The 27,186-nt window shown below is 40.0% G+C and overlaps 1 protein-coding gene and 1 long non-coding RNA gene across 7 annotated transcripts in view; one reads left to right on the forward strand and one right to left on the reverse strand.

Moving 5' to 3' along the window:
• LOC111872013 overlaps window positions 1-27,186 on the reverse strand; it is a 120,930-nt gene that overhangs the window by 86,005 nt on the left and 7,739 nt on the right. For 5 of the 6 annotated variants that reach the window (XM_023865478.2, XM_023865481.2, XM_023865476.2 and 2 more), the window contains exons 3-4: window positions 23,731-24,283; window positions 7,245-7,456 (exon numbers count right to left, since the gene is read on the reverse strand). In XM_023865478.2, coding sequence (XP_023721246.1) covers window positions 7,245-7,456; window positions 23,731-24,283 — 765 coding nt within the window. The remainder of the gene's footprint in view (window positions 1-7,244; window positions 7,457-23,730; window positions 24,284-27,186) is intronic. The other variant, XM_023865477.2, reaches the window with a different exon arrangement.
• Window positions 11,109-23,851, forward strand: LOC117282921. Its single transcript, XR_004513850.1, has 3 exons — window positions 11,109-11,236; window positions 15,288-15,469; window positions 23,781-23,851. It is a non-coding gene; the product is annotated as an uncharacterized LOC117282921 (long non-coding RNA).

Consider the following 27,186-nt stretch of genomic DNA (forward strand, 5'->3'; position numbering starts at 1 on the left):
TCAATTATCCTCACAAGGCTGAGTGGACCCCACTACAGACCCACTACTTCTCAGAAAATCTGCTAGTGCTGGAAATCGAACCAGGGACCTCTGGATCTGTAGCCAGGAACTCTGACCAGTAGACCACAGAGGCAGTCAAGAAATCACTCATAGCATATTTTATATATCACTGAAACATTTTCATTTACTTACTTATTTATGGGCTATTTAACAGTGCTATCTGTAGNGATTACACCTCCTGATACTAATAAAAGCTATGAACAATCCCAGTAAAGATATACAGTATCATTTACTTACTTATTTATGGGCTATTTAACAGTGCTATCTGTAGCATCAAATGGTAGTATTATTACTGAATAATTAACTGAAAAGCACGCTGAAGGTGGTGGCCATAGCTTAATTTCAGGTATATTTGCCTGGAGGAACTGGAGAAAACAATGAAATGAGAGAATAATTAGTGTCCTGGCTGAGATATGAACTTGGCACTGCCAAAATAAAAGTCAGAAGTGTTACTATTTGAATCAGTTTACTCAGTCAGTCTCTATTTTGATAATGTTTTATGCACCTGTGTAAGCAAGGCACTGGTATAATAAGGACACTCCCAAATACTAAAGATTCGGCCAACAGTCATGGCACTCTGAAAAACAGTTAACTTGTTGGCAATCAGCATTCAGTGACTCATGCGCTCACAAACACAGTTCGGTTCCATACAGCTGTCTTATTAATAAGTGTGTACTTCATTTCATCAATAACTGCATGCTTGTTTATGCGATGAATTAGTCATGAGCTTGTGTTAAGCCATAGTCAGATATGGCACTGAGCATTGTATGTTTCTTGTTGACAATTAAATTAGAAGTATATGTATAGGAATTATGTCAACACAACAAATATACTCAGTTTTAATATTACACCATTGGTCTCCAAACAATCTACATGGAACCAATGCAATGCGTAGAACACGCTGAATGTATATAAGCCCAGACAAGAAACACATATACCATATTGTATGATTATACAAGATACATATCGTGGAAATAGCATACCAATATACCACATACTAACAATCCGTACATCACAGAAACTTGTCGTTGGGCTTCACAACCGGGCTTACTATGTACAAAGCTTCTACAACAAAGACCTAGAAACAACATACATGCCCAATTTGTACACTGCAGCAGTGGAACCTTAAATATTTAAGCAGGCATACACATTCTTAACCTACCATACAAAAAAATCCTTTAACATTTTTTAAAAATAATTTTAATATTTTTGATAATATATTCAACATGTTATAAATCTTGATATATGGTATGCCTTTATATTTATCTTTTATCTTACTTATGTATTTGCTGCTTTAATTATAACACCAACTTGAGGCCGAAGTTTTATGTCAGTATATAATGCAACATGTTGCACTGATATGGATCCGTATTGGTAATTAAAAAATAACATAATTAATTATCATCCAGTAATTATTTGTTATTTTTAAGTGGACTGCAATGAGCAGTTTTAGCGCATATCAGATAGGTATAACAGTTTGGATGCATTAAGACACCTGAAGATGGCCATCTATGGCCGAAACATGTTGTGTTAAGTGTTAAATGGTGAATAAACAACTGCTGCATTATTGATATACTGTGGATACATAGACATTTAATTAAAAAAATTTCAAAAGGATGCTGAAATACAAAATTAATTTATTGAGAACATTTTGCAAATGTGGACAGAAGTTTTCAATTACATTGTGTTGTATCAGTCAGTTTTCTTATCATGGATTCTGAAGGGTTCTGATGATGGTGTATACTGGGTTTTTGAACTTTGTCCATCGCCCAGTATTCTAAAAAACTAGAGAACATAATGTTTTGGAAACTGGATCTGTTTCCGTCCTCAGGTGAAGGAGAGACACCTACTCTGTTAAGTCCCTTAGAAAGAGCTACCCACAATCAGAGGACAACTGATGTCAGTATAACTACAGCAATATAAATACCTGAGACTGGGTCTTGCTGAAGGGAGATAACAGGAAAATAAGCAATAGAAATTGTGATAAAGCATGCGTGGACCTGAAACTAAGAAAGAAACGGAGGTGAATTTTTTTTTGCAACAAATTTAATTAAATGGGGAATTTCTGAAACCATTCTGTGCCTACCACTAGTGCCATCTGTGTAGTTGTGTTCCCTAGTTTTTACAATCCCAGATGATGGACAAAGACCAAAAACCCAATAATTCTGAGTATTCTTATTGAAGAGGAGCCAGACAACAGGTAGCCTCTCATTTATGAACAGGCTGCAGTATGGCTGTTATCCAAAGAATGAGCCTGCCTGTACATAAGTACACATGGCACCTATTTGTGGACCCATGCTGAATGCTTTTGTTCCTTATATGCCTTATTTGTAAGTTTATACTGCCACATTTTTCCTCTGAATAAAATGTTATTATACGTATACTCTAGATCCTGAGAGCATACAAAATTCCTCCCCTTTTTCCCAAAAGAGGGCTGATGAATGAGATGGGCAATGGAGGATTAATTCCTGGTGTATTTTAAGATATATCCTGACAATGACTTTTGAGGAACTACAGCAAATCACAAACTGGATTAAAAACACCAACCTTTTCGCATTAAACTCAGATGTTAGCATAGAGCTCATTTGTTTTGTGAAAAAAATTCTGGTATGGTTATTATTTACGCTTTCGTGGCAGCATAGTTTGTTAAGGCACTATGCTACAAGCCGGAAAGTCACATGTTCAGTTCTTGATGAGGTCACTGCATTGTTCAAATGACCTAATCCTTCCAGCCTCATTATGGCCCTGGGATCAATTTAGATATTTCTGAAGATATGTCTACACCTTCGCTGGTGCTGATTTTTGGTTTTCATGGTGCGATGTTATTTATATATATATTCCCCTCCTTGGTGTCTCCACCTTATCCTGGCGAGGGGGTTTGAGTATACCAAGGACCCTGAGAGCTATACCAGCGGTAGTGTAGCTACTGGCAGGGCCTCCCTTGCAGGACAGGTCAAAGGGTAGGCATCAGACAAAGAGACACACCAAAAACCAAAAACTGATGCCGGAAGCAGCGTCATCAGCAGCGACTTGAAGCACAGAGCAAATGATGCTCGAGATGGTTCAAGTTTGTATAGCAACAGGTGTGACCAGAGTGGCTTGAACGGCTGTTGTAATGTGATGTGGAAAGTAAATGGAGAAATTACCACATTATCACTTCCTGGATAGTCTCTTTCCAAAAGCAGAGATACCAGGTATGCGAGATCCAGAAGACGAGGAAGAAGACGTAAGAAGATGCTGGATGATCTTGGGGGAAGAATAGGATATTTTTATTTCTATTTGAAGGAGAAAGCTCTAGATCGCATTAAATGGAGGAACTGTTTTGGAAGAGACTGTGGACCTGTCGTCTGACAGATTACTGATGAATATATATACACATACACACACACACACACATACACATACATACGATGCCTCTTCATTTGTCCTTCTCGGTTTGATCCTGAAGATGGAGGCAACAAGTACCTTCAATACAGTGGCAACACTGCACACATCTGAATGGGGCAAAGCAGGAGCACCATCAACTAAATGAGTGGTAGCACTCTTTCTTTTCCTGCCCTCCAGCTGAACAATCTGAGGCTTCCATACTCAATGTAACTTTCTACATGGCATTTCCTTGGCAAGCGTCTCAACTGACACTTGAAGCAGAACCCACTCTGTGTCCATTATGCAAGACATATACATGGCTCAACTTTCTAAAGTATGTTGCAGGAAGCTGCCTGCCAGAGTGCTCAGTCATAAAACTTGTTTCATGTAGAACACAACATAGTACATTTAGTCAAAGTCTCTTTCTTTTAACATCTCCAAAAGTATCAATGCACAATCATAAGTAGATGGAAAGTACATATACCACACACCCTCTACCATGGTCTCTGCCACAGCGTGTTCAATGTCTCACCCCTACCCCGATTATTATGAATATAGAAAGAACTGAATCATATGGTAAAGTCTGTAACTCTGTATAAAAATTTCTTCTGTTGCTCATCTTTTAAAACACACCTCAGACTAAGAACCTAAATATAGCATAAGACCCACTGAACATTAGGACTGGATGGATAGCACTCCTGCTTCATATTTGGGAAGCCCCAGGATAGAATCTCGCCCTAAAGACAGGCTATCCTGACTGACATCTCGTAATTCTCTTCATTCTTCTAGGCAAATGCGGGTCTAGTATCTTATATAAAGTCAAGACAATTTCCTTCCAAATACTATCAATTGAGTTTATTGAAGATGTAGCAAACGGTGGCTTGTGAGCTATATGTGGCTCTTCCGCACCATTTGTTTGGCTCATGAGCTATATGTGGCTCTTCTGCATGGCTCATTACCTATATGTAGCTCTTCTGTACCATTAGTGTGGTTCATGAGCTATATTTGGCTCTTCTGCACTAACAGTGTAGCTCACCATTAGTGTGGTTCATTAGCTATAAGTGGCTCTTTTTCACCTTTACTGTGGCTCATGAGCTATATGTGATTCTTCTGAATCATTAGTGTGGCTAATGAGCTATATGCAGTTTTTTCACCATTAGTGTGGCTCATGTGCTACATGTGGCTCTCTTTTATTTTAAGTGTGGCCCATGAACTACAATGTGGCTCTTCTGCACTGTTAGTGTGGCTCACAAAAGAAACATTAGTTAACCTACTTTTACAAATGGATTACATACAAAAACCTATTGCATGACAAGCCTGTTCCTGCACACCTGTGCCATTTAGTTCACAGCTGTTTCGGGCTCCTCAACTACTGAAAATTAACGTATGCAGCATTGCTGTCCAGCGAATTCAGCTACTCCTACTATATAGTTTGAGCTACTGACAGCCTCATTAAATAAACCATAAAAATAAGTAAACACAGCAATACTCAAACACCATAAACCACTGAATTTGTGTTGGACCTACATGATGTAATAGCTGATCGCTGCACCTCATTATGGATATTCTTTGTGAAAGGACTGTGTTTTGTTGTTCTATTACTTATTGCTGTTCACATCCTGACTTCCCCCAATCATGATAGTGGATCATGAGAATAAAATTCATCTAACTGTATCAGATCTTGTAGTTTTATTGCAAAGATGCCATATGCAAAGTACTTAGCTACAGACACAGGTAAAGGCAATGTAAAAGAAAAGTTGTCCCTGTGCATAAAATTCGCTTACTGGGGGGTGGAGTCCAACTGGGTTCATTTGGCAAAGGTGGCCACTGACTGGCCTACTGTACCTGCCCTGGGTGATTATGATGATGGAGAATTTGGTGGAATAAAGATTGGCAGGGGAAACCGAAGTACTTGGAGGAAACCCGCCCCAGCACCACTTTGTCCACCACAAATCCCACTTGACCAGACCCGGGATCGAACCCTGGCTGCCGCGGTGGGAAGTCAGCGACTAACGGCTTGAGCTGTGGTGCGGCCAGTGGCACATGTTACAGCATGCAGTCCTCTGCTGCCACTCCAGGTGGCCATAATGATGGCAGTTCTTCTAACAAGGAAGCTGAGTGTGCCCTCACCTTAAGGACTGTTTGAATTAAAACAGCTGTTATGGATCAAATAGGTTTTCTATGCGGTACCAGCACAGTCCAGCTTCATGACAGGCTAGGTAACAGACGTCCATGCTCATATTCAAGGGCTGGTTTCAGCTGTCAAAATGGTGACCATGCTCGAGGAGTATACTACCAATGAGCAGAATTCTGTTATGCGTCTTTTGTGGGCAAAAGGACTCAATGCAAAGGATATTCATAAAAAAATGTTTCTTGTTCATAGTGGGAAGTGCTTGTCATGTAAGGCGGTTCAAAACTGGGTAGATATATTCCCTCAAACAAGTTCGAAAGTCGCAGATGATGACCAACCAGGTTTCCCTGATAAGACTGCGACAGAATCAAATGTGCAGTGGGTGGAGGAGCTGATTCGAACTAACAGGAGGATAACGATAGACAGTGTGGCAACTGCATTAGGACATTTCTGTGGGTTAGCATACTGCATGATCCTTTGAAGTCTAATAAAGTGTTTGCATGGTGGGTGCCCAGAAAACTGAAGGAATAAGAAAAAATGAACCAAACAGGTCCTTGCAACATCTTGTACTGTATGCAAGATGGAAACATCCCTGTTAACCTTCTCGTTCAACCAAAAAGTTTAAGGGTACACCATCAGCTGGGAAGGTTTTGGAATTCTGAGGGAGTACTGTTAGCCCATTTTCAGAAGTGTGGAGAAAATGTGAATTCTGCATTTTGCTGTGAAGTTCTGTTGAAACATTGGGTTGCAATTTGCAGAAAACATCCAGGCCAACTGACACTGCCAGACCCCATACACCCCCAGCAACCCAGTAGAGAATTCAAGAACTACAGTGTGAACTTTTTAAACATCTGCCCTACAGCCCACACTTGGATCCTAGTGACTTCCATCTGTTTGGTCCATCAAAAAACCACATTGGTGGAAGTGGCTTCTGTGCTGCGATGGGACAAGTGTATCAATGTTGGTGGAGGATATGTTGAGAAATATTTCTTTTTTTTCCCACGTTCAAATATAACATGTTTTACATGTTATATCCATTCGTGACCTATTTACTGACTCTGTCTCATACAAATATATCAGATGGCAAGAGAAATGGTTTGGAAAGTTTCCAGTTTAGACTCTTCAAAAATTTGATAAAATACTCATCTAGACCTACTATACAAGTTACTTATACATTAATTTATTGTTCACAGTTCTGTTTGACCACACAGATCGGTACAGCAGCCAAGCTACATGTTTACAATCAGGAGATGCTTGGTTCAGATCTCAGCCTGGACATTGTCTAGACTGACTGAGGCCTTTTTGGTTTTCCTCAGCCCCTGCAAATTTTGAGATAGTATCTCAATTAGGCCACGAACACTTCCTTCCAAACCCTTTCCAATTCATCATTCATAGGTCAATCTACCATTAAGTGCTATATGGTCTGCTACTCACAGCTTCATAAAATAAGCCACATGTCAAGAAAGTAGGCAACTTCATTTATCCAGTCTTTGAAACATTTTATGTGGTAGGTCTTATATGATCTTCCATACCAGTACATATGCACAGAGATATATATTTATCAGAGCTCACGACCTTAACGGCAGTCATCTCAGGAATGTATTTTTTCTTGAAGACAGAGGATCCCTGTATTAACTTTAGTATTTTCCTTGACCTCGACAAATCTCTAAGCCACAAGGGTACTCACCTTGTGTCGGTGTTCTCTGCATGAAGGATAGTAATGCACTCTGGACAGACCCAATCTTCTGTGGGTGCAGCTTCCAGCTGGATGCAACGTAAGTGGTACACACGGGGACATGTCTCGCAGTTGATTACTACCCCGTCTTTGTGACATAACCAGCAGAACCGATCTGCAGAGGCCACTGCTACTGGCACTGCTGCTGCCACAGGAGACAGCTGCTGGGAACAAGAACCCAACATTGAAATTCTACACGGATGAGTTTGGCCTCAATCATCTGTTGTACAACATTAGAAGTCCTAAACAAAGATAACCAATACTGGCAGCCCTCAAAGCATCCTTACTGCACAACATAAAGAATTCAGAAGAAACCAGAATTAAGAGCTCACAAGATTTATTCCCATCTTTGGATATCTTTTCTTCTGGATACACTAAGGAACTCCATAGAGTAATGGGAAAGTTATGCCTCTGCTTAATTCCTTAAGCACACCATACAGATTGAGTGGAGAGTGAAGGTATCGCTCTATCGTTCTTAACTTTGCCTCCAGACGGAAGTGACTGGCCAGCTTCATGCTCCTGCCACTATATCATTGAGAAACAGCTCCCCCCCCCCNCCCCCCCCCCACGGTCCTCATTGTACATTTCAGTGGTTTTCATACACCGGCCCCAAACACTACACCCAATAAATACAACGAAAAAAGCTGTACCTGAAACTTACATACAACAAGTTCATAAATTTCTTCAACGTCTAAGTGACAAAACTTGGATTTTAACTTTCAACTTGACTTCTTAATTAATGATTGTAATTTCAATTGTAATCGATGCTTCACTCAACGAGAGAACAACACAATGCTCCAACACACAACATACAGCTGTACCTGATGACGGCAGTGTGTGGCCAAAACATGTCTACTACCAGTGTAAATAAGTTAGTGTAGTGCGACACCATGGTGAAACAAAAATCACATTGTTAAGAATATTACATAAAAGTTGCGCAAAAAAACAATAAAACATAGTAACAATTAATCAATGCAGCAGAACTGCCAAATATAACATCAATATAAAACTGACAGGCCTCATCAAACAAAGATGATCATAAACATGACCATAGCAAAATTTTACCTAAAACCACTCCATAATCACTACCATATACAAAGCATGCATGATGACATTCTCCATCATAAATTCATCCACACACGCACACCATGTTCTTCTTCTTCTTCTGACCAATGGAAACAAGCAGAAGCATGAATAATAAAGTTACAAACAGGGCACAAGTACACAAAGGGTGTTTAAAAATATTATTTCAATACTTTGTGCAAATAACCAGGGATAATCTTCATTAGGTGGTTGACCCCAGGAAAACTCAGAGATTTCCTAAATGTGTGCAAAAAAATAAACCCTTCAGCAAATTCAGTGTTTATGAATATGGAAAAATGGTAGAAAACCACAGTAGGCAATGGAATCTTAGGAAAATTTACACGATTTAAGATGTTAACCATTAACCATTAAAGCATTATTTCTTAGGGACAATCCCTACAAAAGTGAAGTCACCGTGTATATCTATAACATGGCCACCACCTACTGGTTAAGCTGTACTGAAAACTTAGAGCAGGATGACGTTTTTTCTTTCGTGTTAGTAAGAATAATAAAAGCAGACACAATAAGTGACCATCTGGTATGTCTATAACTAACACGCACTTAGTTAATTATGGACACGCTAAACATTCAGTCACTCTAACATTATCTTGCTCACTCTGTCAACATATTAATGCCAGAGAATATTCAAGTACCTACAACAGAGATCTGTAACAATACGCTGCACCTCAAGAATCTTCTGCCCATAGGCCAATATCCAAGAGACAACCCTGTTTTTTTTTAATTCTCTTAGTGGGGGGTGGGGACCAATGGGGCCACTTTGCACGGCGGCCACTGATTGGCCTATTGTAGCCTGCCCCGGTGATTAATATAATGGAGAATTCGGTGGAATGAAAATTGGCAGGGGAAACCGAAGTACTCAGAGAAAACCCGCCCCAGTGCCATTTTGTCCACCACAAATCCCACTTGACCAGACCCGAGATCGAACCCGGGCCGCCGCGGGAAGCCAGCGACTAACCGCTTGAGCTATGGCGCGGCCCCAGCACACTGGCTTACTATGTAAGTCACCTGATTTGGAATTTTGGACCAGTTTAATCAAGCTTACTGGCTCTTTTCTTTCACAAAGAAAATTCAGTTTTGGTTGAAGGTGAAATGCCTAGGCCAGGGAAATGCAAGCAGAGGTGCCTCAAGGTTTCGTCCTGTCCCTTACACTGTACAGTATGTATATAAATGATGCCATCAAAACACATGGTGTTCATCTAGCCCTCTTTGCCGACGGCACCTGTCTGTTTGCGGCAGATGGCAGGGAGAGTTTTGTTGTCAGAAAACTGGAGCGCGGTCTCAGCTCAAGGAAGACGTGGTGTGAGCGCTGAAGCACTAAAATCAACGACGAAAAATCAGGGGATCTACTTCTCTCGCAGACTTGGACGGCCTGAGCTCAATCTTACATTAAATGGACGGAACATTCCACTTGTAAACAGCGTAAAATATCTCGGTATAATCGTCGATACGAGAATTATATACATATACATTGACACTGAGCATAGAAACGACAGAAGCCAATCACTTCAGAACATTTATTACAGTATATTCCCTATTCAAAAGCGAGCGATTAAGCGCTAACATTAAATTTACCCTCCACAAAGCACTCATTAGGCCTATCATAACTAATGCTTGCCCCACCTGCACACCGGTCCGCGATTCGCAGGTGACTTTCGAACTTCCATATGATTATATAACAAAATTATGAATGCAACAAGCAGAAGTCATACGAAATTATGAAAATGCAAATGTTCGCAATATTGGACAAAATGAAGCCTGACACAGAAAATGTAAGAGGCTCAAACTTGAAGGCGGTAAAGGGTAAAGCACATAATCGTTCAGGTGACTAGATTGCCGTTGTAGCGTGATCTACATAAGATAGGGCATGATCTGCTGTCCTCGGACTGGACTGAGAGAGGCCGTGTATATACTTGTAGTACATATGCACTGTTATGCCATGTAATAACGTGTAAATTGTAAATGTTAAGCACAAAAGGCCCGTGCTCTCGTCAGAGAGGGCGTCTCACATGGACAAAACTGTTACTGTCAAACAGTAACTAAAATCTATCATGACAACCAAAGGGGACTGACCGACCGTCGGTTGCAACGTGACTTTGACTCTGATAGCCGATTACTCGGCTCGCCAGCCGCTTTCACGCTGGTATCTTGCTCGGCTTATTGGACCCTGAACATGGAGGCGATGTTTCGCCGAAACGTAGGCTGGCTTTCAATATTATTCACAGATCTAAATACAAATGCAATCTTCACTTAACTCGGCTTTTCGAGGTGAAATTACTGGATAACTTGCCACTGCAAATCCAAAATCGCGAAATATTCCTTTCCAAAGGCCAAGGACATGTAGTGATTGTGTGTTTATAATTGGGTGCTGGCTAGTATTGGACCTGGCTTCTGTTGAATGTTAGAAGTATGGCAAGAAATATGAGGCAGTGGTTGCATCTGCATTGTGGGAAGAAGAGACAGTAATGCACAATAACCAAGGCCACATACACAAACACACACACACACACCTACATTCCTTATCTCGGTTAGTGGACACGACCAAGTGAGGCGCAAATTTTGCTGAGTATCGCCATATGTAAAAATAGGCCAATGATTATATTTAGGGCTTGCGGTTCTCACATCGGTGGTTATGAAGAGTTCTATCATCTGGGATATAACGGCATGTAGTCAACCGATGCTGCTTGCTACCTGCTTTACGTTGGTTTCTCGCTTGGCTTATTCTTCTACCCTGAAGATGGAGGAGGTATATTCCTCCAAAACGTCGGCTGATTGTCAGTGAGCTGTGTGGCTTTATACCCCACAAGACAGAACGCTTCAGTAACTACATTTCTTCTACAAATGTAAGTCTAATCATATTGTACTTCAGCATCCAGTTGCATTACTACTGTGGCATGCAGACCCGTTGCTAGGCAACGACAGCGAAATAAGCAACTATACAACAGTCCTTGTTAAGTAATGGCTCGGCCGCGCCATAGTTCAAGCGGTTAATCGCTGGCTTCCCACCGCGGCGGCCCGGGTTCGATCCAAGGTCTGGTCAAGTGGGATTTGTGGTGGACAAAGTGGTGCTGGGGCGGGTTTTCTCAGAGTATTTCGGTTTCTCCTTCCAATTTTCATTCCACCAAATTCTCCATCATCATAATCACCCGGGGCAGGGTACAATAGGCCAATCAGTGGCCGCCGTGCCGTGTGGAACCAGTTGGACTCCACCCCCCACTAAGCGAATTAAAAAATTGTTAAATTAAGTAATGGATCTGAAAACAACATCCGTTGCTAGGAAATTGCTCAGTAGTCATCACGTGGTCACCCCAACATACACGAACGCAACAACTGCAATGTAATGGGAACGGCGTTTTCTAAGGGTTCCATGCTGAGATGTTATAAGCAGGACTAATTAGCCGTTGCAGTCAGCTGGTTGGTTAGAGCACTGCTGAGGTTCAGTCGCTCTGGGCTGTTCCTCTTAGAAGCAGGTAGCTAAGGCAGGGGCCCGTCCGCCGTTGAAAGCCGCTACCAAGAAACAGCTAGTGAAAACGTGACTGTGGACACTAGTGTGTGTGTGTGTGTGTGCAACAGTGTATTGTAACCTGTTGTCACGCGCAGTATCAATAAGTCAAATAAATCCGGTCATCAATCCAAAATCCGTTTATACTCGTAGTTACTAAAATCGTGACATTATTAATCTTCGGCGGATAAGTGTTTTCACCATTTTTATTCTTACCTTCTATCCTACATACACTCTTTACAAAATGTTTCGGCCTGCCATGGCCATCCTCAGGCGTAGTTACTTTTACTAAAATTGTAGCACTGTTAGTTCAATTTAGTTCAATGTGGAACACGCTGATACTTTTCAATAAAAATCCGCTAAAATCCATTAAATGCTTCAGAAGTCTCTGGATTCCAATCCAGACCGCCAAGTTAAAAAGGGAAAGCGATCCCTGTAACAGGCTGTCGAGGCCCACAGGTTTATGAGAGGTCGAAGCTCCCACATTTTCTAGACACCTGGTTCACAGATGGCGATGAGGTTCTTATCCTAATGCGCCGGTCGGCCGCCCTTTCCTCCCAGGAAGATTCTTGGTACTCATTCCTGCTGGAAGCTGAGTATACCCCAGGGCCACAGTGCGGCTGGAGGGGTTAGGTCAATTGAAAAGATCCAACGGCCTAATCGGAAATCGAACCCGCGGCCTTCTGGCTTGTAGCATAGTACTTCAACCAACTACACTACAGCGTGCCCCTCTATGCAGTCCACTTATGGGTAGAATATTGCTTATAGGATCATTTAATGACACTGCTTCAATTTATGAGTTTATTATTTGGCTTCGAATGGGATAGCAAGATATGACTAGTGAGCAGTTCGGGATTTGTGGAGACATGATCACATTCTATTTTAATATCTCAGCATTTGCCTGCAGACTGAAGAAAACAATGGAAAACTCTTTATCACGAGCATAGGCATCATTGCTCATATTTGAGCTCTGAAGTATAACAGCACATCTTTTAGCATATACAATTCCAAGTGGAGGGAACTTGAATTTCAAGTGAAATATTAAAATATCGCCACATACAACTACCAACTAAAACAGAACATGGCTACTTCTTCAGCAACCTTCCCAATTCGCTTATTCAGGGCGTTCATTAAATAGCCTAATATTAATGTATGGTGGCAATTCTGTCACACAGAATTTAAATGGCAGCATACCTAATCTATAAAATGATCATATCAACAAGGATTAGATGGATGAGGCATGGAACATGTAGAGAAGAGAAATGTATATAAAGATCCGTTACAAAAACGCAGAGCGAAAAAACCACTTGGAAGACCTAAGCGTAGATGGAAGAATACTTAAGTAAATCTTACACAAACAGGATGGGAGACATGGATAGCATTCTGGCTCATGTGAACATGGTGCTGAAACTTTTGATTTCATAAAATCCTCGGAATTTCTTTACTAACTTAGCAACTACTACTAAGGAACGACTATGCTCCACGTAGTTCGTTATTCTACCTAACTCAATCTCTCGCAAAATCAAATACAAAAAAAAATCCGTGGTTTTAGTCTGCAAACGAACTATACCAACCGAGCGACCGCCGCTTGTCGGCGAAGTTAGTGCCACTTTTAGCGGATAGAGGGTGTGGCGTGGTCAGCGCAACGAATTCCCACGGCCGTTAATTTCGGTTTTCTAGACAGGAGCCGCTATTTCCTTGAAATAGCTCCTCAATTATCATCATGAGGCCGAGTGGACTCCAATCCAGACCCACTGTTTCTCAGAAAAAAATATGGTAGCGCTGAGAAGCGAACCAGGACCTCTGGATCTTTAGCCAGGAACTCTGACCACCGGGCCAGAAAGGCGGTCAAATTCAAATACACTTTCTGTAATACCGTTGCTTCATAAGTTGTATATATTTACAAACAAGCATGTCCATTGCAGCTGAGTCAAATTTCAAAGTTCATACTAGAAAATAATACGTGTATGTTGAACGCCGTAGAAAAGAAAGGTGAGTGACTTACATACAAAACATCTGTGAGAGTGGGGATAAATGAGATGCAAGTGAAAGCTATGCCCTGCCTATCCTTGCTGCATTACTCTTCCAGTGAGCAATCCTCCACAGACATGCACAACACTGAACCAATATAGCAACGCCAGCTGTATTACTGTATGGGTCATTTAACGACACTGTCAGTAGCTAGAATATGGCAGCATGATGAACTGGAAGGATATGGAAGGAAACAGTTGTAGCATAATTGAGATACTAACCCAGCATTTGTCTGGGCAGCCTACAGGAAACAGATCACCTGGGAAAAACTAGATATAGATTGAAGGATAATATTAAAATAGATCCTAAAAAACAGGAAGGGAAGATCTGGTCTTGATTCATCTGGCTCAAGATATAAGAAAGTAGGGTATTCAGGTTCCATGAAATTTGGACAATTTCTTCCCTAGCTTCATAAGGACTCTGGTCCATGTAGTTAGTTTGAACTCCTGCAACTGTTGTTTCATGACTTCTACTGTGTAGGGTAACAATGCAAATACACTTGATGGATGGATGGGATTTTAAAAAACCAGAATCTACAAGTTGAAGCAAATTCCAGTCTATTTACATTCACATCATCTACTAGAATTGAACCTCGTGAGACAAAACAAGAATAAAATCCCATTTCATCCTAGTAAGAAACTGAGGAAGGCATAGTGCAGGATGAACGGCAGAACACTGACAAATTGTTTCCTAAATACAAATGGCAGAAGAATGAGCAACAGCTCCCAAAATTGTAGAACACTGGTGAACAGCTTCCCAAATATAAAACATAATCACATCTATTTTGGCATGAACCTTCATCACATGATACATGACATTCACCTTGAACACATATACTGACTTGTAATTATTATGTCTACAAATCAGGTCGAGTCATGGAAACTGAATCCAGAAAAAAAAAAATAACAAGCAGAATATATCAAGCCTATTTTCCTGTTGCTTAGATCCAAATCCCAGAGATCTACTGCTACTATTACATTTATATTTATTTTTGTGGAGTGTTAGTATAGATTCTGGCTACATTAAATCTGTCAGATACAACCCGAAACTGCTGTGCCATGTTTCTAACTGGTGGATTAAAATAATATTCCACACATGATGTGTAAGTATGTCTACGATCCTCCTCCATACCAAATATCACAATTCTAGCTCCACTGGTTAATTTTTTATCGCCATCAAATCGGAAGTAAAACTTTTTTTGAATCCATTACGTTATTTTACACTGAACAGAAGAGTACCTTTGCAGAAGTTGCATATATTTTTAATATGTATTCATCACCTGAGGACCCCAAATTGCATGGTTGCCAGTGCTGCTCCCACCACTGAAGTTTGGACATATGCCATGTTATTATTATTTGCAGGAAATTAAAGGTTTGACAATGTGACCTTCAACGGCAGGAAGTTCATAGCAAGTTTAATAAATAATGGTCACCGTTTCAAAGGCTGAAATGGAGGACACACAAACACAGATAGCATTGTGACCTCAAGGAAAGAAAGTATGCCAAAAATGTAATGAAAGATCCTCCCATCTGATAGTATGAGGGTAAGTCAATAAGTAAGTTACAAGTTAAGAGTACTGATTTGAAAAATGCTTTTATTTCTCAACATAATCTCCCTGTACATTGAGGCACTTGTCCCATTGTTTCACAAGCCCCTGAAAACTGGCAGCATAACATTCTCTGGGCTTCTGTCAGAACCAGGCGGTGACTTCCCTACAGAAGGGTAACTACAGACCCTATATCCACTGCTATTGGTTGTTCACACGGCATGGCCTATCTCATAATTAAGGACCAGATTTTAACGCAAATGCATATTTCTTTCTTGCAACCAGAAAGTATGCTCATTTGGATATAATGTATGAATTACTTCATTTCTTAAATTTTGGACATGGTTTGATGGTGCATATAAATGCAAATTTTGCCTGATTTATGAATAAGCATCATTTTTTGAAGACCCTGAGAGCTATACCAGCGGTAGTGTAGCTACTGGCAGGGCCTCTCTTGCTGGACAGGTCAAAGGGTAGGCATCAGACAAAGAGAGAGACCAAGCATCATCAGCAGCGAGTTGAAGCACAGAGCAAATGATGCTCGAGATGGTTCAAGTTTGTATAGCAACAGGCATGACCAGAGTGGTTTAAATGGCTGTTGTACTGCGATGTGGAAAGCAAATGGAAAAACTACCACATCACTTTTCCTGGATAGTCTCTTTCCAAAAACAGAGATACCATGTATGAGAGATGTTTCCTCTGGAGACAAAACAAACTGGAGGGATGGCTACAAGTGCCCAGAAGACGAGGAAGAAGATGCTGGATGACCTTGGGGACAGAAGAGGATATTTTAACTGAAGGAGAAGGCTTGAGATCGCATTAAGTGGAGGAACTGTTTTTGAAGAGACTGTGGACTTGTTGTCTGACAGATTACTGATGAAAGAATAAACTGTGAACTGCAATAGAAGAGAAGTAGCAGAAAGTTCAGAGAGCTAAATGTGAGTACCATTGGTTTTCTAAATTTGTAATGAAATATGTTGGCTTTGTTGCATGATTTGTATTTAAGTATAACTTCTTACTGCAAGTGAATCATTCAGTGATTACATAAAATTAATTTAAATATTGATTTGTTGGTTTTAAAATAATGTAAAATCATTTTTAATATTTGGTATAAATTTNTTGTTGTCTGATAGATTACTGATGAAAGAATAAACTGTGAACTGCAATAGAAGAGAAGTAGCAGAAAGTTCAGAGAGCTAAATGTGAGTACCATTGGTTTTCTAAATTTGTAATGAAATATGTTGGCTTTGTTGCATGATTTGTATTTAAGTATAACTTCTTACTGCAAGTGAATCATTCAGTGATTACATAAAATTAATTTAAATATTGATTTGTTGGTTTTAAAATAATGTAAAATCAATTTTAATATTTGGTATAAATTTTTATGTGCATATTTTAGCGCATATTTCGGAAGTTTTTCATGCATAAATGCATACATATTTAAGGGATTATTAGGGCATAAAAACCCGGTCCCTACTCATAATGCATGACATGTTAGGTTTTCACAAAGTCTGTGCACGATGGGTGCTGCGCATGCTGACCCCACAACACAAAATGCAAAGAATGGGTCCGCCATTACAGCATATCAATCGCTACCACAATGAAGGACACGATATGCTAGCCCGAACTGTCACAGGTGATGAGTCTTGCTCCAAGCGACTTCCACTTGTTCGGCCCTCTTAAACATCTTCTTTTGGCTGAACATTTTCCCGACGATGAAGCTGTAGAAAGGGAAGCAGCCCAAAGAATGTTATGCTGCTGGTTTTCAGGGGTTTGTGAAACAATGGGACAAGTGCCTCAATGTACAGGGAGATTATGTAGAGAAATAAAAGCATTTTTCAAATCAGTACACGTATTTAAGTTCTATATCCATTTGTAACTTACTTACCTATGTACAGTCAAAACCATTTTGCAAGTCATGAATGTCTTATCACCACTACATTTTCCTTGTCCTCAGCAAGGTCCTTGTCCAAGGCGGTAACTCATTAGATCATATATTCTCTGCAGAAGCAAAATTAGCCAACCTACAGCTCCTGGTGTGACTCAGATTAGCTCAGCTGGTGTAGTGGCTAGGATAGAGGTTGGACAACCAAGGGACTGGGGTTTGATTCCTGCAGAGGAAAGAAATTGGCTCTAGGGACCATCCAGTCCCAATGTCCAATGTCCAGGAGCTGATCACTCCTCCATTCCCCACTGTGTCTTAACGGTGTGATGCTTAGACAAAGGGACAACTTTACCTTTTCTTACTTTTACAGTTCTACAGCAGTAGTTGGTCACTTTTTTAAAGCAAGAATGGGATACGGTCTAGGTAATATATCCACATACTACTACGTGCAGGTTTCGCTGATAATGGTTCTGCTTGTTATACATTATTCAGTTGATCAGTCATATTTTTAACATATTCAACTAATGAATTTAACAGTAACCACATATAGTGGAACCTCGCTTAACGAGCACAATCCATTCCAGAATCTTACTCGTAATGCAAAACACTCGTTAAGCGAAACAATTTTTCCCATATAAATTAATGTACGAGTAAAATAAGATAATGCGTTCCATGCCGAAAAAAATACTAAAAAAATTGTCTGTATAACGTTTATTCAAAGAAAATTATATATACGTTGTTAAGGAGTGTGAATCATCTTCATCTTTTCTTCTATGCAGAATGAACCAACCTGGAATGCGAATTCGATTTGCAGGAAAAAAAAGTTTATTATTTATGATACATATCTTATTCTTTTTTACTAGAAAGCTGTCAAGAGACATTTGTTTTTGCCGACGCTTCAAAATTTGGTGAAAATGCGACACAGCATTATCATTAAATAAATTTGTAGTGCGCATAGCCACTGCCTTATTAGGGTGATGCTTCTCAATGTACGATGCAACAGTTTCCCATGCTTTCAGCATTTCTCTTATTGCACCAGAAGAGTGTTGCTTTGCTGTTACCTCCTCCTCCTCCTCCTCTGACAAACTCTCCTCCACAACTTCTTGCTGTGAAACACAATGCAACTCCATACGCTCTTCAGTGGTCAGCTCTTGGCTGTGCTCTTCCACAAGCTCATCGATATCATTGTTATCCACCTTGGCCGTTGATGATCCTGGCGTCTTGTTAACGAGGTTGGCGAAAATCACTTTTGCCTTTTCACAAATGATGTTCTCATTAATAGTGTCGCCTTGCAATTTGCTTTTCGTTTATCCATATGAGGAGCAACCGTTCAACATCGTCGAGAATACGTAACCGTTGTGTAGATATTCTTGTCACTCCCTTTGAAGCATCTATCTCTTTAATCTTGTCCTTGTTCTTGAGGATAGTGCAAATCGTTGATGTAGACCGATTGTATGTGCGTGCTAGATCAGCCACGCTCACACCTCGTTCTCACTTTTCAATGATTTTACGTTTCATTTCTACGGTTATTTTTATTCTCTTATGGCTGTCTTGCAAGGGTTATTAAACTTTGCACAAAAAAAATCACAAATAATATGTCTGAACACAAGTTTGGAAAAATGTGTGATCACAAGCGATACTAAGATCCTTGCGGAATGAGTGCTAAACACAGACTGATGTAGCAAGCGCACAATCCGGGACTTCCCCTCTCATCACTCGTTAAGCGAGTCATTTCTTTTACAATTTGTTTTGCTCGTTATGCAAATTTCTCGTTTTAAGAGGTGCTCGTTAAGCAAGGTTCCATACTTCTAAGTAGCAGCAAGAGACTTCCCTACCAATATTTGTATGTCTGTTATTCAAGCTAAACAGTTCAGCCCATTCACGACAAATCGATCTCATTCTTATAACACTATAACAAGACGTCATAAAGATGAGATTCGTGGTTTTCTTCTGGGATGTTCCACTGTCTAGTCTGGCAGAAGTCTGCTGATATTCTGAAGGAATGTACTGTGTCCAGCATTAGTATCAAAGAGACTGCACAGCATCACATCCCATGAGATCTGAGGTTCTCATAGCAGTGAAGATTAGTACTGTGGTATTATGGGTTGTGATACCAACTAGCCTGGTAGGTGGGTACCAGTGTTTCACAGCAATATATCGCCTACAACTGTGAAGCAGGGAGGTAGAGCGAAGGAAGAGGCCTGAGGGGTGGAGAAACCAGACTTGGATGTTGCACCACAATGCACCTGCTCACACATCGCTCATCATCCCTGAATTTTTGGCGCAGAACAAAACAACTGTCGCCCCCCAACCGCCCTACTCTCCAGATTTTGCCCCTGCAGACTTCTTCTTTTTTGTTTCCAAAGTTGAAATCCCTTCTGAAAGGTTGCTGATTTCAGATGATAGAAGAGTTAGAGGAAAATTTGCCAGGGGACCTATATGCTTTCCCACTAAACGCGTTCCAGAACTGGAAAAAACGTTGGAAGCGGTGTATAGACAGTCGAGGGGAGTACTTTGAAGAAGATAAGTCTTATTAAGTTGCAAGCTCATCAATAAATGTTTTAAAAAGAAAGTTGGATTTCTTTTTGGACAGATCACTATAGTCTACTTCACATTCTGGTAACCTGATCCCCAGGGAAATAAGAGAAGTGGGCCCCAAAAATAGAAAGAATGCATAGGACACTCCATGACAGGACGCAGTATCCCGACCACAGCGGGTCTCTTTATTCGTTATCACAGCTCCCCAACATAAAATGAATGACAAACTGTTTTATATTGTTGCCATTATAAATATTATCATTTTAACTAAATAACTGCATGGAGCACAGGATTGCTTGTGATGACAGTAGCTGCTCAGCTAGTAAAGTCCAAATATCATGTTCACTTTCTGTTGCCTATGTCCTTCCAGAGAATCTGTCCAAATAACTGAACTTCAATAGTGAGAAGTTGTTAACCTCTGCCTGAAGCCCAACCTACAGGACCATCTTCTGTCAGTTGTCAGCGAGAGATTACTCTACATATTTATGTCTACCCTCCATACATGGAGGCCATATCCTGAAGAACTGGAGGCCATATCCTCCATCTAAAACCTGAGTATGTGCCATAAATGATGTCAACGACCAACTTAACATAGGTATCATTATACAACAATAACTTCAACACATGTTAAATACATTATTTATGTGCATGGAATGAGTAATTAGTATTCTGACTCATTTAACAATCCTTTTCCAACTGTACAGAATATATGGCATTGGATGGAAACATGACTGCAAATAATTAACCAGAATTTATAAGAAACAGAACAGCACAGTATGTGTCCCAAAAGACTGAATGAAATCATGAAAAATATCAGTTAGGATAATCAGCCTCCATTCTGGAAGTATTGAATCTGGGATCTCCCAAACATAAAGCATTAACAGGGCTAGAAATTAAAGCACTGCAAATTTTAGGGGCGAGGTCATCATGATGCCTACAATTTCCTTTCTATTCTATTATTACTTCCTTTCTTCTTCCTTCTGTATCTTTATCTCCTTTCCTATTCTCTCCCTTACTGCCTTCAGACCCAATTATATGCCCATATTATCATCTCATTACCATATTCTCTCCTTCTCAGTGTATTAAAACAATCTCTCCTTTACAGCCCACCATACTGTCCATCCTCTCCCCATATTCTAGCAACAGCAGAAGGCACTATCATGGTAGGAACTGCAGATGTGTCAACTGTCCTTTTGTTAATAAAAACATGCAAATTTCCCTCTCCATGTACATTGATTTCTCTTTTTGTCTCCCAGTTCTTCTGAGGGGGCTCCTAGGTTTACATAAAATGGGTGTAAGCTTTGTATCTACCTAGGCCGCACAACTCATCTGCAACTGAAACGTCCCATACTAACGACATGCCAAGTGTGTATGACTACTCTTGTTTTGTCATAATAAGGAACTTCAAAATTTCACCAAAGAAAATTAATCAATTCAGAAATAAATATAAAGAACTAACTGCCATAAGTATGTATGATTTATAACAGGAGTACTGCCATCTTCATTTGTATCTGAAAATCAATGGAATGCAGCCGCTCATTTCAACATGACATATGAAGGTCACTTGCTGACACAGTTGCCAGCAGCATGTATCACTTATAATAATATAGCACACTCACACTAAGTTTTCTCCACTTGTGTGTCAATTAGACAACTCATCTGATACTCTGTGGTACACAAGATAACAGTTCCATGTAAGCGCACTGCAAAACAAACATCCAGTTCTCACAGCTGCATGTATCAGAATTCTGCACGCTGAACAATGATTAACAAGACTCGAAAGCGTGCACTCCATAATTGACCACATAAAATTATCAGTGCCATTCTCTGAAGCTTAATTAGATCTGGGATCCATCAAATAAAAACGGCTTATATAAGACCTTTCAACAAAATCTCTGTTCATAGGATATGCAGAAGTTCACTTATGGCCCTATGTAAACTGGGTCTTATTACTGATCAATATGGCTGACAAAAAAAAAAACCTGTCCAACAGTTGATGCACTGACACTAAATCACAGGCAGACGGACAAATATAAACTCCACATAAGGATTTTTTCTAATTTCAAACGAGGGCTCAATAATCTATATTACAGCATAACTCAACTGGAGCATTTTATGACGCCATCTTCTAGAGTTGGTATGTAAAACATTTATTTGCTGCTCTTCCAGTTCACAATGGGCTAAAATTTGGGGATGCTTTATCTCCACTGCTTTTTAATTTTGCTTTAGAATAAACAATCATGAAATCCCAAAGGAGCCTGGATAGGTACATGCTTATGCTGATGATTTTAACTTATTTACACAATTATTCTACAACAATGAATAAGTCCTAAATTCTACATGCAAATAAAGAAAGTACTCTGTAAGTACACGAATAAGCAAGGGATAAAACAAACACCAGGAACAAAGAGATAATATGTTTTAAATCACTTGAGAATGTTTAAAAAATTATGTATCTGGGAACAAAACGAACAAATAGAAATGAGGTCCATGATGAAATTTGGAAAGTAATAAAATTCTGGAAATACCTCTATTTAGTTCGTTTGAAAACTATTATCACACCTACCTGAAGATCAGGATATACAGAACAATAATTCTGTTAAGTTATATGCTAAGGCTGTGAAACACAGTCACTTACTTTCGACGGACAAACAAGTGTTTTGAGAACACAGTGCTCAGGAAGTCATTCTTACCCAAGAAGAATGAAATGAGTAAGTCCTTTAGATATTACAAAATGAAGAACTCTGCTAAATAATTCACAAAAAAAAAAAAGGACACTTCCTCACGCATAGGAGGTGACCACTCATTGGTATCTAGTGCCAAGGTTAAAAATAGGAGCAGATTTACATCCAAGTCCCTGCATGTCATACTTAGTCTTGGAAACACTTCTATCTTAAGGAGCAAATATAACAAGTTAAAATACAAAGAACTATAATTATGCCTGTAGTTCTGTATGGGTATGAAAGGCAGACTGAGAAGTTCTGAGAACTGGGGGCAGAGGATAAAATTTGGACTTGAGAGGGATGATGTAACAAAGAGATAACAGCATAATGTTCACCTTCATACTTAATACTTCTTGCCAGATATTATTAGAGCTATCAAACTAAAGAGATGTGTAGGACATGTAGCACGGATGAAATACACGTATATATAAAACTTTGGTGGGAAAACCTAAAGGAAATACACCACTATGAAGAGCTATGGTAAAAGCAAAGTTGTCCATGTGCTTAATTAATTAAGTACCACGCCATGAAGATGTGTTGGGAAGTGGAGGCATAGCTCCTTCATTCTCGACTTGGCACTAGATGGAGGTGAGTGGTCAGCTTCACGATCTGGCCACCTTACCCCCAGGGAAAGAGCCTCTAGTACCCAATGTACAAGAGGCTAACTGGGCTCTACAGCCGGTCTGGATATTGTGGGGGGGGGGACAGTCTTGCCCCTGCCGGGAATTCAACCCTCGCCACCCAGCCCAGACCCCATCGCTATACCGACTGAGCTATGCTGGCTCCTAATAGGAAGACCTAGAGGATAATACTAAATTTCATTATAACGAAACAGGATGGGATGGTGTGGACTGGATTGATCTGGCTCAGGATAGGGATGAGTGGTGAGCTCTTGTGAACACAATAAGGAATTCTCACATTCCAGAAGATGCTGGGAATGTTCTTAGGAGCTGAGCAACTGCAAACATACAGAGAAGAACTCAGCTCCGTGAAGTTAGTTATATATAATTAATTTGAAAAAGAGATTCAACCATGTAATATATCCAAAATATTCTAGAAGCTTTCCTCAGTGATAAACACCGATAAAATTATATTTCCAAACAATAACTCACCTGAGCTCCTGTTGAATCTGTTCTTGTGCTTCTTCTCTTCTTTGTTGCAGGTTGCATCTGACTTCCAGTTGGTGAAGAGCTGCCACTGTTGTTGGCACTAACACTTCCTCCAATCATACTAGTAAAACCTGGAGAAGGAACCCTAGGCGACAATGTTCCATTGCTTACACTTCGTTCACGTTTCCGTCGAACAGCTAAATTATCCACCATCGAACCAGAGTTTTCTTCAGTTTGAACACTCCCACCAGATCTTGAAGTTGCTTTGGATGTAATACTTTCATCATCGTCTGTAAGCAACTCCTCGTCTGTTACATTATTTGAAGTGAGGTGAAGTTTGTGCAAGAAATTTCTATGTCGAGCTAAGAACTCCGGATTTTGCGATCGAGTTGATCGTGTACTGGAAACACTTGACAGTGTACTGGTACTACTGTTACGATTTCCAGTGACTGAAGTCAGAACTTGAGAAGTTTGTGAATCCAGGTTCGTTGACAAAGGACTTATATCCTCGGTTGGTAGTGTGATATCCCTTGCACTAGTAATCGTTGAAGAATCCCTGAAATGGTTTGAACCCATTATCAAAATTAAAATTGAACTATTACTAATTAGACAGAATTTTATCAGCAGTCAAGCTCAAAAACATGCAATGGTATGACAATGAATTTATTCATTTATGGTTTGAGACACTGAATAGTTCATATTTAATAGCATTAAATGGTAGGATAATTAGTGAATAATAAATAGGAAAGGATACGGAAGGAAGAATTCATGGCACAATATGAGGCACCATCATGACATTCACTTGGAGGGGCTGAGTAAAACTACAAAGAACCTCGGTGAGGACAGCCAGTCTGCAGGCCGAGAACTAAATGCAATACATTTTTAAATACGAAACATGGATATTAATAATCTGCCCACAACACTCGCTGACAAATTAAATTACAGATAGATTACAATAATGTTGTGCCAGAGAACAGCAGTCACACATTCTTTGTTCTGCTTATGTAGCCTTCTGAATTTTTTTTAACTCTGTGCTTAACTGATGATACCATGAAGATGTATGGGGGTGTGGATGTATAGATCCATGTATTCTTGACCTTGGCACTGGTCACTTAAAGAGCCCCCATTAGCCACTGAATAGGAAGCTGGGTGGGGCCCAGACCTGGTCTGAATGCTGTGGAGCAAAGGAAAATTTCTTGCGCTGCCGGGAATTGAATCCAGGACATGAAGCCTACAACCCATCGCTATACCGACTGTGTCACCCCGTCCTCTTTAAATTCTGTCTAACACACATAATACATGAGGTTTTCATCGTTATGAAAATTCATATTTTGGTCTTTCTGGTTATGATACGATACCCTGGTAGGTGGGTGTCAGACTACACGCTGTCACAACCCAGTAGGACACAATATGAATAAAGGTAAGAAGGTAAAGCTATCCCTGTAACAGCCCGTTCAGGCCCATAGGGTTGTAAGACGTCGAGGCTCCCACATCTTGTAGGCAATCGGCTCACAGATGGTGGTATGGCTGTCAGCCCTATGCGCCAGCCGCCCTTTACCCCCAAGGAAATTTTCTGGTACTCATTTCTGTCAGAGGATCAGTCAACCACAGGGCCATAGTGCGGCTGGAAGGATTAGGTAAACTGACCAAAAAAAATGTAATGATCTCATCAGGAATCGAACCCGCCACCTTCCGGCTTGTAACATGGTGTCTCAACCAATTACGCTACCGCATGCCCCACATAATATGAATACCAACAGAAATTTTCTTCCCGACCGTCACAAATTAACAACTTATAAATCATGGGCCTATAATACCAGACACTAAATTACAATGTTTTAAAAGAGAATTGGTGGATAAGCTGAGTACAGATACATTTAACAACACAGTTACTATTTACTGCAAACCAGTATTCTACAATGCTACATTTGGCACCAATTCGTGTAATTTGCTTCCGTCCATCCTCCCAAGCCACAGTACATATGATTGGTGCATGCTTCTGCTGCCACTCTAGTGAAAAATTATAATTAAAAATATAAAACGAATCAATATTTTTTGTATTAACACTTCCTAAGCCCTTCCTCTATCGGATTATTCTGTATGTTAACTATTTCTCCAAATTGTTATAACAGGTAAATTCTTGGTTCTAAAGGGTTCTGATGATGGTGGATGACACAAAATTACTGCGTTTTTGGGACTTTTTCTATCGTCCATCATTCCGGACGATGGAAACAGTCCAAAGACCCATTAATTCTGAGGAAAATTCTTCCCCAGACTTATTTATTTAAGCACCATGATATGATGAATGAGGCAGTGAAGGTACATTCCGCCATTCTTAACCTCGTTACTAGCTGGGAGCTGGACGAGTGGTCAGCTTCAAACCCCCACTTGAATTAACTCTACTGAAAGATTCTGATTATATTTAAAACAGAAAATTTTGAGTTAACAAAGTCGATATAACTGTTCTCTTTGACAGTGCCATGTGTAAATTTATTGTCGCTCCTCCTCACCCCGCAATTAAACAAGTCTACAATGTCACCTATTTAATTCACTAATAATGAGAATTGGCATTAGAGCACCCATTCTGATAAAGCTGTGAGGTATCAACACTAATTTAATATGTGTAAGTATTGTAGAAGTGAAGCAAAATAATGATCTGCATATTTTACAGACACATCAAGGATGTTAACGCCCACTGATCATGAAGCTTGGTAGGCCCTGGAGCCAGACTATATGGTACAGAGAAGAGAAAAAATATCTTTCCTCTGCTAGGAATTTAACTCTGAATCCTCAGTTGTCCAGCCTGTAGCCTAGCCACTACACTGATTGAGCTCTCGCGACTCCAACATATTAAAAATAATATGGATGCAATTACATTAGCACTTCTAACATTTTCTAACATATGTCATACATTCACTAAGACAAGAAAACCAGGATATAGGAGGAGGGATGTAACAAATTATTCTCAACTGAACTGATTCAGAGACTGCAGACATTCTTTATAATACTAAGGTACCTTTTCTCTTCACTTGATACCATAACAAAGATATCCTGATAATTAATATCTGATTGCCATCATGTGGACATGGCTGAAGATTATTGTCACTCCAGGTTTTGAAACAGACAAAATACTATGGACAAGAGGTCAGAACTACTGATACTACTACTACTACTACTACTACTACTACTACTACTACTACTACTACTACCACCACCACCACTACCACCACCACTACCACACACACTACAAACAAAAAAATGCATGATGCAATAGTAATTCACCAAGGACACATCTTTAAGAGTACCGGCACAAAGCTTGCATTTTTCATGTACCATGTACAACACCCACTCTTCTACATTTACAGAGAACATTGTCTATGGTGATATTTCCACAATTAATTCTTTTTAAAACATCCTGACAGTCATAAAATGACAAACTATCTGAAGGAAAACAGTTCA

Source organism: Cryptotermes secundus, unplaced genomic scaffold, assembly GCF_002891405.2.
Source record: "Cryptotermes secundus unplaced genomic scaffold, Csec_1.0 scaffold77, whole genome shotgun sequence".
Classification (NCBI taxonomy): Eukaryota; Metazoa; Arthropoda; class Insecta; order Blattodea; family Kalotermitidae; genus Cryptotermes; species Cryptotermes secundus.